This window comes from Drosophila serrata, unplaced genomic scaffold (genome assembly GCF_035046125.1).
Source record: "Drosophila serrata isolate PLE 108 unplaced genomic scaffold, ASM3504612v1 contig_41, whole genome shotgun sequence".
Lineage (NCBI taxonomy): Eukaryota > Metazoa > Arthropoda > Insecta > Diptera > Drosophilidae > Drosophila > Drosophila serrata.
The window spans coordinates 21,931-34,017 of NW_028256939.1; the positions used below are offsets into that span (position 1 = coordinate 21,931).

A 12,087-nucleotide genomic window follows, 5' to 3' on the forward strand; every position below is an offset into this window, starting at 1 on the left:
CTCAATGCAATCTAACGCATCGCGGTCTTCATAATCAAATCGGGTATTTAAAATAAACCAATAAATATATAAAACAGTAACACTAGTGGATTCGTTTATAAACATTAAAAAACTGGTCCTTCGAGCCGGATTCGCCAGTAAAGCGTTATTTTTTGGATATTTTATTTGATTATTGTTTTTTTGTAAACGGCGATCTGGACATTTCTTATCTCGATCACGATGCGGAGTGTGATTCAACAACGGGGCTTCTGCAAAAGCCAAATTACTCGGGCACATAATAACGCAGTCAAATTTGTTGATGACATTCATTCAGTGCAAACTATAGAGGTTCACCTGGCGCAACTGCAAGACAATTATATGCGGTTTGTGCGGCTCTCGGAGGAGCTGTATGCGTTTCAGTCGGAACCAGATTGGGAAAACCCCGACGCCGATTTTGATGCCTATGAGGAAAAACACTACGTTACACACGCCATTTTGAGCAGCACTTTGGAGGAATTACGACGTGATCTCCCATCTCAAACCAGTATTTCGGCCACTGTCCAAGCAGCGGATGCGTCTCAAAGAAGCCAGGTGGATTTTCAGTTCGAGCGAATCAAACTCCCAACATTTTCCGGTAACTATGAGGACTGGAAACATTTTTCGGATATGTTTACTGGATCAATCGCTTGCAATCCGAGCCTGACGGATTGCCAACGATTTCATTATTTAAAATCGTACCTTTCCGGAGACGCGCTGACATTAGTTAAACATATTACGGTTACTAATGAAAACTATCGTGAAGCATGGGATCGCCTGGAACAGCGATATAACAAACAATCGCTAATTATCCGATCATTTCTAAACAGTTTTATGACGCTCTCCAGTGCTACAACCTCTAACATCAGTACAGTGCGTAAACTTGCCGATGGTGCAGATGAAGTTATTCGTGGCTTACGCGCTCTTAACTGCGAGGAACGGGATCCCTGGCTAATCTTCATATTATTATCAAAGTTGGATTCGAAGTTTCGCCAAGCTTGGGCTCAGTGCCCAGACTCTGAGAAGAAGGGTGTGACGATAACTCAATTTTTAAATTTTCTCACCGCACGCTGCGACACCTTGGAGGCTTTTCACTTAGTTCAACCAACCCAAGCTCGACGCGCAGCTACAACGCATCACGCAAATATGCATTCAAGACGAGACGAACCTAAATGTACATCGTGCCAGCAGAATCATCAAATGTTTAAATGTCCTCAATTCATCGCCCTCGACATTGCATCTCGCCGGGAGTTCCTCAAGTCGAAGAAGCTTTGTTTCAATTGCCTCAGCCCCACTCACATGGTTGGAAACTGTACCTCAAAGTATACTTGTCGGATCTGCCGCCGCAAGCATCATACTTTGGTTCATGGCTCGTCACAGCCAAGTCAAAATGGTAACCACGTTGCGACAGCCAATGTGGACAGCCATGAGCGAACATCACAACAGGAATCTATAATTGGCCATAATCAACCGCCTGTTCGAAGTCATCATTTAGCGAATGAGCCTCCCATGGAAACCAATTTCACTCATCATACTCTGGAGAATATTCCTGCACATTCTTCGCACACTCTATTGCCAACTATCCTCGCAGACGTCGTCGACGCTTTGGGAAACACTACAACTTGCAGGATGCTCCTGGACACTGAATCTACAATTACCTTGGCTTCGGAATCATTCGTTCAGCGAATAGGCGTGCGTCGAACGCACGCAAGGATTTCTGTTCTCGGGCTCGCCGCCAACAGCGCGGGCGTTACCCTAGGACGCGCACATATCAAGTTGCGCTCTCGCCATTCGGACCAAACTATCGAATTGGTCTCATTCATTCTCAGCTCGTTGACGTCATCACTTCCAGCCCAAGCTATTGACACCTCATCTTCTACGTGGAAGCACATTTGCAAGCTTCCTTTGGCAAACCCAACCTTCTGCACGCCAGGATCCATCGATGTCATCGTTGGATCAGGTCAGCTGTGGTCTCTTTATACTGGAGAACGCAAATATTTTGGTAACGACTTTCCTGAATACTGTTTTTGGTTGGATTATTGCAGGCTCTTACAATGCATGCAATGATCACCTGACTTCTGCCGTGACACACCACGCGGACTTAGATACGATGGTTCGCTCATTTATGGAAATGGACAGTATACAGCCAAGCCAGGCTCTCCTGGACGCCAACGATCCCACCGAGCGACATTTTGCTGCCACACATATGCGTTCTGAGAGCGGGGCTTACATCGTTCAGTACCCCTTCAAGGAGAAGGCACCGCCTATTTGTCGCTTCTTCTCGCTAGAACGCAAATTTCGTCGGTTTTCGAAATTGAAGCAGCAGTACGAAGCGTTCCTAGACGACTATTTAAAACGTGGACATATGGAACAACTAACATCAGCTCAAGTGGACGAGTCCCCGGACGGTTGCTTCTACCTACCGCACCACGCTGTTATCAATCTTGATAGTTTGACTACCAAATGTCGTGTAGTTTTCGATGGATCGGATAAGGACAGCCGTGGACTATCCCTTAATGATCGACTGTATGTTGGTCCTCCAATTCAACGTGATCTCTTTGGCGTTTGTTTACGTTTTCGTCAGCACCAATATGTTCTATGTGCAGATATCGAAAAGATGTTCCGAGGGATTCACGTATATAAGCCGCACACCAATTTTCAGCGCATTGTTTGGCGAAAGAATGAGAATGAGCCGCTACGTCATTTTCGCCTTTTGACGGTAACTTATGGATTGGCACCGTCAACATTTCTGGCCGTTCGAGTTCTGAAACAATTAGCTGACGATCACCGCCAAGAGTTCCCTGCAGCTGCCCATGCCCTCCAACACGATGCCTATGTGGATGATATCCCAACGGGATGCAACTCATTCGGGGAACTTATGAATCTAAAGAACGAGCTAATTGGACTTTTGGAAAAGGGGCAATTCAAACTCCGTAAATGGAGTTCCAATAGTTGGCGTCTTTTAAAATCATTGCTAGAAGAAGATAGGTGTTTTAAGCCTATCCAGCTCCTTAACAAATCTGCTGCGGATTCACATGTAAAAATTCTTGGTATCCAATGGAATCCCGGAAAGGACGTCATGTATCTCAATCTCAAGAAATGCGATACGACTATTTCACCTACAAAACGAGAACTCTTGTCACAACTATCGAGAATCTATGATCCGCTTGGACCTATAGCGCCAGTCACAGTTTTACTCAAGCTTATACTTCAAGAAAGCTGGACAAGTGTACTGCACTGGGATGAGCCAATTCCTGCAACCTTACGCTCGCGCTGGAAAGCCTTTGTGGAGGATCTACCATCGCTTACGCAGTGTCAAGTACCACGATATTTAGCTTCACCATTCCGAGACGTAGAACTACACGGATTCGCAGATGCATCCACGCATGCCTACGGTGCGGTTGTCTACACTCGGGTTGCAGTTGGAGGCAGTTTTCAAATATCCCTCGTTGCCTCAAAAACACGGGTGGCCCCGATAAAGCCAGTCTCGGTACCACGTTTGGAACTGAATGCTGCACTACTTCTTTCCCGATTGCTTACTGTTGTCACATCACTAACAATTCCTATTTTCAGCACTAGCTGCTGGACTGATTCAGAAATTGTGCTACATTGGCTATCAGCTCCACCACGACATTGAAACACATACGTCTGCAACCGGACAGCGGAGATCCTGAACGACTTTCCCCGTAACTGCTGGAATCATGTCCGGACTGAAGACAATCCAGCTGACTGTGCCTCTCGAGTACTTCATCCGTCAAAGCTTCTGGAGCACCGGCTGTGGTGGAAAGGTCCGTCTTGGTTGGCCGCACCGACTTCGGATTGGCCACCTTCCACAAGCAAGTTCAGCGTATCTTCAAATTTCGATGTCAACGCCGAAAAACGAGCTATAAAACCTACGACTCTGCATAACTTTCTTGATGAAAGTTTTAACGAGTTACTTATCCACAAATTCTCTACCTGGACGCGTCAAATAAGGGTATCTAGTTATTGGTATCGCTTTATTCAAACTCTTTGATCTCATCATAGGAATTCTTCACCATTCCTTACGTCCAAAGAGCTGCTGGAAGCACGACTACGACTGATTCGACATGTGCAACAGAGACAACATGTAGCAGAGAATATGCGCAGCTCGAGAATAGACGCCAGCTTAATGCTAAATCGCATTTACTCCGGTTTTCCCCATTTCTTCTTTGGCATAGAATATGCGCAGCTCGAGAATAGACGCCAGCTTAATGCTAAATCGCATTTACTCCGGTTCTCCCCATTTCTAGATAAAAATGGGATAATGCGAGTCGGTGGAAGAATCGAGCGGTCTACATTAAACTACAATGCTAAACACCCAATCTAATACCAAAGGAGACACCACTAGCTGGACTACTTGTTCGACATTTTCATATCTGCAATCTGCACACGGGAGTTGATGCAACGTTTACGAATCTTCGTCAGCAGTACTGGATTCTGGGTGCTCGAAATCTTGTCAGAAGAGCTGTTTTCCTTTGTAAGCGCTGCTTCCTACAACGCAAAAGCACCAGTCAACAGATCATGGGAGAACTACCAATACCTAGAGTGCAGGCTAGTCACTGTTTCCAACATACAGGGCTAGACTATGCTGCGCCGATCATAAAACAAAACTCCACGGATCGGAAAAGCATGTTCTATTTTTGTGTGCCTCACTACAAAGGCACTCTACATCGAGATTGTCAGTGATCTGACAACAAAGGCCTTCATCGCCGCCTTTCAACGATTCATCGCCCGCAGAGCGAGGCCCACTGACCTTTATTCGGATAACGGAACCACATTTCATGGCGGCAGGCAGACCCTAGACGACATGAGACGCCTGGCCATCGAGCAAGCAAAGGATGGAGAATTAGCTGGATTTTTCGCCAATGAAGGCATTTCTTGGCACTTTATACCTCCTTCTGCTCCCCATTTCGAAGGGATGTGGGAAGCCGGAGTCCGCTCCATCAAACTTCATATGCGACGGATTCTTGAATCGAAGGCCCTAACCTTCGAGGAACTATCAACTGTACTGACTCAAATTGAAGCCATTCTGAATTTCCGCCCACTGTGTCCCAATGGGGATACTTCGTTGGATCCCCTGACGCCGGCTCATTTTTTGACTGGAGCTCCATACACGCTACCTGAACCTTGCCGTCTAGATACGCAAATTAATCGATTGGAAAGGTGGAATCAGCTACAGGCCATGGTCCAAGACTTTTGGAAACGCTGGCATATGGAATACCTGACATCGCTTCACGAGCGTACAAAATGGCATCTAGAAACTGAGAATTTAAAGATCGACACACTGGTAGTCCTCAAGGAACCTAATCTACCACCCTCTAAATGGATCCTTGGACGTATCACGGAGGTGCACCCAGGATTGGATGACAAGGTCCGGCTCGTAACGGTGAAAACTGCCCACGGATCATTCAAACGCCCAATTTCCAAGATTGCTGTCCTGCCTCTGTGCTGAACGACCGTTCAGGGGGGGCGGTATGTTTGGGAACGAAACACCCTGTATATTTGTGTTTGTTTACTGGCTTTGTCCGCCGCTTATCAGCGGAATCAATTCGAGCTTTTCGCCGCTGCACTTGCTATAGAGCTTATCTAGTACTTTTCCATAACTTCTAACTCCTAACTGTAACTTGTTTACATCTTCGACTAAACTTATCGTATGATGTGCAAGCTTTTTTTATTCACATTTTTGATCTCAATGCAATCAAACGCATCGCGGTTTTCATAATCAAATCGGGTATTTAAAATTAACCAATAAATATATAAAACAGTAACACTAGTGGATTCGTTTATAAACTGTTTAAGTAACCCAAATAAAATAATTGTGTTATTAATTATAATTAAATACCAGCCTTTCTGTCTTTATGTCAAAAGTTGTTAATCAAAGTAGTGTTTGTATTAACATTTTCCTATCTTTAACGTGGATTAAACGTGATCATATTCTACTATATTTTTCTCGCGAATTGAACATATTAAACCAATTTGAACTAGAAATTCTATATACATATGTATTTAAATTACCTATGTCGTTGAGAGAAATTGAATAAAAGAAAGTAATGTTATAAAGTAATAATTCGAATACTAACTGTAACTGTAACTAACTAACTGTTGTTTAAAAAAATTGTATTATTAGTTAAAATTTAAATGGCATTATCTTTCCACAGGGATATTCTCACAATTTTCCCAATTTTTTTTCAATAAAATAAAAATGACAAAAATTAAATTGTAAATGCCAAAAAAACTACAAAAACCGAAAAGAGGCTATTCTTACTAGTAATTACCTAATAATAGCTATTTTATTTAATAATAGCGTCTGCTAGGCTTTTGTTTTAAGAGAAAATATGGTAGGGTATTAAAAAAAAGTTTTGAGTAAACAAGCTATTTAGACCTTTGTATACCCTTGCATGGTATTATAATTGCAGTCAGACGTTTGCAACGCAGTGAAGGAGGCACCTCTGACCATATAAAGTATACACATTCTTGATCAATATCAACCGCCGAGTCGATCTAGCCATGTCCGTCTGTTCGTCTCTCCTTCTAACTAGTCTCTCAGTTATGAAGCTATCTGAATGAAACTTTGTAATTAGTCTTCTATATACTCTCACTCGTATATGTATGTCGGAACGGACCAGATCGGATTATATCATATAGGTGCTATAGGAACGATCGAGAAATTAATACAATTAAAAATGATAACTTTTTCAGTTCTCAACACATTTTCATCAAATTTGAGGTATAGCCATTTTAATTGTGTCAAATTGTATGAAAATCGGACGATTATATCATATAGGTGACATACAAAAGATCGTTAGATATAGAGGAAAAATTCAAATCTGTGAATGTTAAACTGTAAATATAATATGTTTAGGTGAATGAAATAAAAGCAGGTATTACTTCATTGTTTTTTAAACATAAATATATATAAAATTTAGATTGTATGGATTCCCAGACGAAGTTCTATCTGCAAGGGTATAAAACCTTCGACGAGCGGAAGTTAGCTTCCTTTCTTATTTGTATAGAAATTGATGAAAATTTTAAGATATGGAGGGTTTTTATAAGATGCTGTTATTATATTATTTGTTATTAGTTCTTCTTCTACTGTAATCGTCTATTTTATTTTATTTTATTTTATATTTTGGGTTAAAGTGACCAAATTAATATTTGATCCAAATTAAAATATAACAAAATCTCGAATTTGTGATTTACCGCTAATGTAGAAGTCTACATACATATGTTTACATACGTATTTTAGAAACAACGGCCAGCAGTATCATTTATCAGTGATTTATCAAAAGGCAAGGCGGTGTTGTGGATGAATCATCGATGAAATTAACATGTGCATGTCCTAGACTGTTATCAACAACAATTCATCAACAATTAATCAATGATTCATCAACAATTCGTCTATGATTCAGGAACAATTCATCAATGATTCATCAACATGTGATCAACATTTTTGCACTTGGAAAATATAATTTGCTGTTAATTGTATAATATAGTTCGTTATTTTCAATTTAAACTTTTAGTTTTTTTTTTCACATAAAATACTTAATTCCACTGTTTTCCATATAATTCCACTGTTTTTATTAAAGTTCCAGTGATTTCCATAGATTTTAAAATTCATAAAATTCCTCTACCAAAAACTATCACGTGATAAGTGGAATTTCTCAATTGAACCTTTCTTTCACGTTTTGCCAGATAAAATAACTAACTCCATCAAAATTTAAAACCCAAATAATTAACACATACCCCGCTTATGTTATTGAGAAAGAGAGAGAGCAAAAGAATCCACATGATTTTTACGGATGACAGGATGTGTTTCGGCTATTTTCATCAACGTTTAATCAACCGAGACCAAATGAGAGCACGAGAGAGTCAGTTTTGGCACGGTTGCCATCTAAAAGCGTCGTCTCGGTGGAAGTCGCAGTCGGCACGTTGATGAATTGTTGATGACAGTTTCCTATTTATGACATTTTAGCAGCTCTTTATTGCAAAGGAGAAAAAGACCTAGACAGAAAATCTTTGAAAAATATCCAATAAAGTTCAGAGGTTTGTCCGCCATACAAATCTACTTACTAACCCCAAAGCAAAATCCGTTAATTTTATTTTTTACTAAGAGGAAAATTACAGAACGACGGATCAGGAGGAAAAGTGATTGAGATGCTGTGACTGGAATATCTTGTTAGTTTTGTTAATTAAGTTTAGGCTAAGTGTAAGCAAATGGGAAACCCGCAGGCTGGGAGAAACGCTTGAGAAAAAAGAGGTAAAACATGGCAAAGCTGAAGAAGTTAGTGGATAAGGTAGAAGAAAAAGACCCGTAAGAATTGGTCGAGTTTGGCCGTGGTCGTTCCCTTTTTGTTTAAGGAAGCGTGAAGAGTAGCGTAAAAAAAAGAACTGGCAAAAATATGACGGGGCACAGTGGGCCTGAAACCTCGAAATAGCGGGTGAAAAAGATTTAAAATTGTCCAACATGTGTGGAATCCAACGGAAGCCATTCATCGGTGGAACTCCAGAATTCTGTTGAATGATTTTATAGTTTTATTATTTTTGATGGGCATTAAATACCTAAATACATAAAAAAGTACACAAATATCGAGGTGAAAGGAGTAAGCCTAAATATTTTTAACTCTTGTCCCAGTGTCCGCCGTGGTTGAAATAAAGTAATTAGCTCTGTTGCTAAAAGGAAGAAGAGGAATGTAATTTCAAGTTCAAAGACACTCGCCGGCATTTAAGTTGGATTTTTGTTGGCCATAGTTTGCGTACCTTCAGCTACAATAAAAACTTTTTGCTTTGTTAAGTTGATTTTTTTTATTTTGCCTACGGCTAGGATAACCCCTTCGCGAATCATTGGTTGGCAACCCAAAAGTGAACGTCCGAAGGGTGAAACCTTAATTATGGATAGGGACGGCCAAGGAAGGGCTAGTGATTCTGACCTCTATGTCATCTGCGGTTCTTCTGGAAGTCCGGAAATTAGTGTCTCACAGTTTTCTGTATAATGCGGAACTACTCTGTACCCAAACCTATTTATTGTCGTGGCACACGAATTCATTTGATAATTTAAAGAATGATCAGAGGCCGAGGTACAGGGACAAGAACACCACCCCACGAAACCAACTAATAGCAGCTGGACGATTGCGCGTGTGTCTTTCGTACTTTCACGTACCATCCGCACCTGGTAATTCGTTACTATATAATAGTCCGATCCGGCCCTTTCCGATTATATACTAAAAAGGGTTTTTTAAAAGACTCACTTCAAAGTTTTATTCAGATAGCTTAAAAAACTACAGACTAGTTTACCTACAAACGGCTAGATCGATTCAGTTATTTCTGCTGATCTTGAAAATATATTCTTTAATGGGCCTACTGCATATCCGAATTGTCAACTTCTGAATACAAGTATAACATAAAAAGGTGTAAAACTTAATGAAATGCTATAAAATTATTTTTCAAAGATATATACATACTTTTTAAATTCATACTAACACTCATTAAAAGACGAATATAATTAATTTCATTTTTCTTGCGTAATTTTGTTTTTATGAAATCAGATATTATAATGAGATTTCTTTTTCGTATTGGGATTCGATTGAAGAACGCATAAAATTCTATAGCTTTAGAATAAAAAAAAACTTTTCTTATAAATCAATAATTATACGGTAGGTGTCTGGAAAATCATATTAACGAAACTGTTTATCATAATGTAATATATTTACCATGCATATGAGGCACTGAATGAGTTCCTATGGTTAACGTCTCAATTAGCAACAAAATTATACAACAACCTAACGCACTTTGTGACAATTTCAACAGAATCATTGCAAAAGTCTTCAAAGTAAACGATTTGATATATCTTCAGGTACAATATGTTAACATATACACGTAGTCTCGTTATTCGCAGTGATCCCTTGCTGTCATTTGGAAATATACCGCCTTCATTTGAGAACTTGCAATTTACATCTAAAAATAAGCAAATAAAATTTTATTGATTAGCGTAGCATTAAGTTCAACAGAAATTAGGTATTTGATTTGATCTATAAACTATTTTCTTAAGCAAATGAATAAAAAAAGAGTGTAAAAACTAAATAAGTTTAAATCGGCAATTTTTGCTGCTAAATTTTGTTCAGCTGTTTTCTCTCGTCGTGGCATTGTGCACATGTAAACGGAGAGAGGAAAGCAAAGTTCCAGATATAAATTAGTCCCGATCGACAGTAAACTTCTAACTCTATTTCCTTCGCACATAAAACAGACAATTCAAATATTTGCGATTACTATTAAAGTTATATTAATATTTGAGGTTTGATTTATATAAAAACAATGTTGCGACTTTTGCATAAACAACGAAAAGAACTTGTGAAAAGACAAGTAGCAGCTGTGGTTACGATTGATTTATTCGCGCTTCCCAAATCATTAGAGCACTTTAAATCACTAATTTTCTTGGTACTATACCCAACATATCATAGGCTAGTGTGGCCCTTATTTATCCGGATCACATGAACCTGCAGAATCTTACGCGTTGTTTAAGTCCTTTACGATCGCGGCAGTTTTTGCGAAGGCAAGTAGTTTACCTGGCGACCTCTTTAAGGCATCTCCTACTGATGCCAGTACCGGGGCACCTAGGTGTTTTACTCTTGCCTGCGTTAGGGCTGGACAATTACAAAGGTTTCGGTTGCCTCAGATTCATCGCATTTCCTGCAGCTGCCGTTGTTGGTGATGCGTAGCTTAACTGCATGCGCCGCAGCCAGGCAGTCACCCGTAAGAATTTCCACTAATAGTCTGCAGTTTGTCAGGTTGCACCTGACTTTTGCCAGTACATCCGTCCGCCTCTCCAACTCGCTTTGGAGCATTCTTAGAGAGACTGGGACGTTTTCTGTTCCGTCGATAGCCAGTCTGACTTCTTCCTTTGCAAGTTCGTCTGCAATTTCGTTTCCATCTATGCCCTGGTGGCTGGGATTCCAGTAGATCCGCACTGACGCCGTCGTGCTTAAGATATCTAGTGCGACCCTGCTTGCCAGTACATTTTTGGAACTAACCGTTGACGATTATATGGATCTAATCGCCGCCTGACTGTCTAGGAATAGGCTTAGGCAAAGTCGGACGCACCACCAATATGAAGACGTAGTGCATCAGAGTGGGTGAGAGGCCCCATGTGCTGCTGAGCATCTTCCTGGATGAATATAGCGCAATAGAGGCCTTTTTCACCCTGTCATTGGGTTTCCATGCCAGCTTGCTTATGTTTTCGGGGTCGGTCTGGTTGTATTTATTTTTGGGGGGATCCATGGCGGTACCTTCTATCTCTTAGTGAAATGAATGAGGTCCGTCATATCCGCATTGATACTGTCCACTCACATATCTCCCTGAATTCTCTGAAGTTATCGAGTGGTCCTTGTTCCACCAGGGTGGTCCGGCCCTTTTCTTGATTCTTGAAATCGTTCATGATGCATGATATGCGCCTAGTAATTCCTTTAAGAGTGTCTCTAAGGACTTTTCTATATATTCATCGGATTTTACTGTACCCGGCAAGTCGCGAGTGTACGAAAGATTATTTCTTTAAACTTTCCCCAGTTAGTGTTCCGGGGGTTTCTAAAGACTGTTGGTTTTGAAGAGTGATTGAATTCGCATTGTACCTGTGTTCTGAAAATGATGGTCTCTCCAGGACCTTCCAGTCTGACACCATAGTACTTTGTCCCGCTACGAGTGTTATATCTAGCGCGTTGGGCGATGCGGGCCTACAAAGATAGGTCCTACGTTTGCTATATATAGGTTAGTCGAAAGTATAAAGTCCAAAAGTGACTATCCTCTGATGTTTGTGTTAGGGCTCCCACCACACGCAGTAGTGCGCGTTGGCTTTTGCAGGGTCCTGAGTTCTTCCGGTGGAGCTGGCCTATCGTGTGTCATTTAGCAGGAAGCTACCAGTAGGTGCTTCTTCTTGCTTTCTAGCAACACCACAGTCAGGTCGTCCGAGCTGTAATGAGACTTTAGGTTAGCTTGGAGATCCTTCCGTACGAGTTTGGCGGTTCTGTTCCTGCTTACAGATGGTGTGTAGAACGCGTTATTGCT

The 12,087-nt window shown here is 40.9% G+C and overlaps 2 protein-coding genes and 1 long non-coding RNA gene across 4 annotated transcripts in view; 2 read left to right on the top strand and 1 right to left on the bottom strand.

Moving 5' to 3' along the window:
* The first annotated feature begins 219 nt into the window (after positions 1 to 219).
* On the top strand, positions 220 to 3,689 carry LOC147644983 (uncharacterized). The gene is made up of 3 exons (XM_086835607.1): positions 220 to 1,975; positions 2,061 to 3,410; positions 3,589 to 3,689. The coding sequence occupies exons 1-3, from the start codon at positions 220 to 222 to the stop codon at positions 3,687 to 3,689; spliced, it is 3,207 nt and encodes a 1,068-aa protein (XP_086691733.1).
* A 27-nt stretch (positions 3,690 to 3,716) lies between these two features.
* LOC147644984 (uncharacterized) lies at positions 3,717 to 5,488 on the top strand. The gene is made up of 2 exons (XM_086835617.1): positions 3,717 to 3,803; positions 4,697 to 5,488. Exons 1-2 carry the CDS (start codon positions 3,717 to 3,719, stop codon positions 5,486 to 5,488), a joined length of 879 nt encoding a protein of 292 aa, XP_086691743.1.
* A 3,776-nt stretch (positions 5,489 to 9,264) lies between these two features.
* Positions 9,265 to 12,087, bottom strand: part of LOC147644985 (uncharacterized) — a 116,547-nt gene continuing 113,724 nt past the window's right edge. For both annotated transcript variants that reach the window (XR_015272286.1, XR_015272287.1), the window contains exon 3: positions 9,265 to 9,987. This is a non-coding gene — a long non-coding RNA (uncharacterized LOC147644985). The remainder of the gene's footprint in view (positions 9,988 to 12,087) is intronic.

Coding starts and splice junctions, on each gene's coding strand:
- LOC147644984 (XM_086835617.1), top strand. CDS start 3,717: ATGTCCGGACTGAAGACAATCCAGCTGACTGTGCCTCTCGAGTACTTC. Junction 3,804..4,696: donor GCACCGGCTGTGGTGGAAAG/GTCCGTCTTGGT, acceptor CTCACTACAAAG/GCACTCTACATCGAGATTGT.
- LOC147644983 (XM_086835607.1), top strand. CDS start 220: ATGCGGAGTGTGATTCAACAACGGGGCTTCTGCAAAAGCCAAATTACT. Junction 1,976..2,060: donor CGATGTCATCGTTGGATCAG/GTCAGCTGTGGT, acceptor GGATTATTGCAG/GCTCTTACAATGCATGCAAT. Junction 3,411..3,588: donor TGCATCCACGCATGCCTACG/GTGCGGTTGTCT, acceptor TCCTATTTTCAG/CACTAGCTGCTGGACTGATT.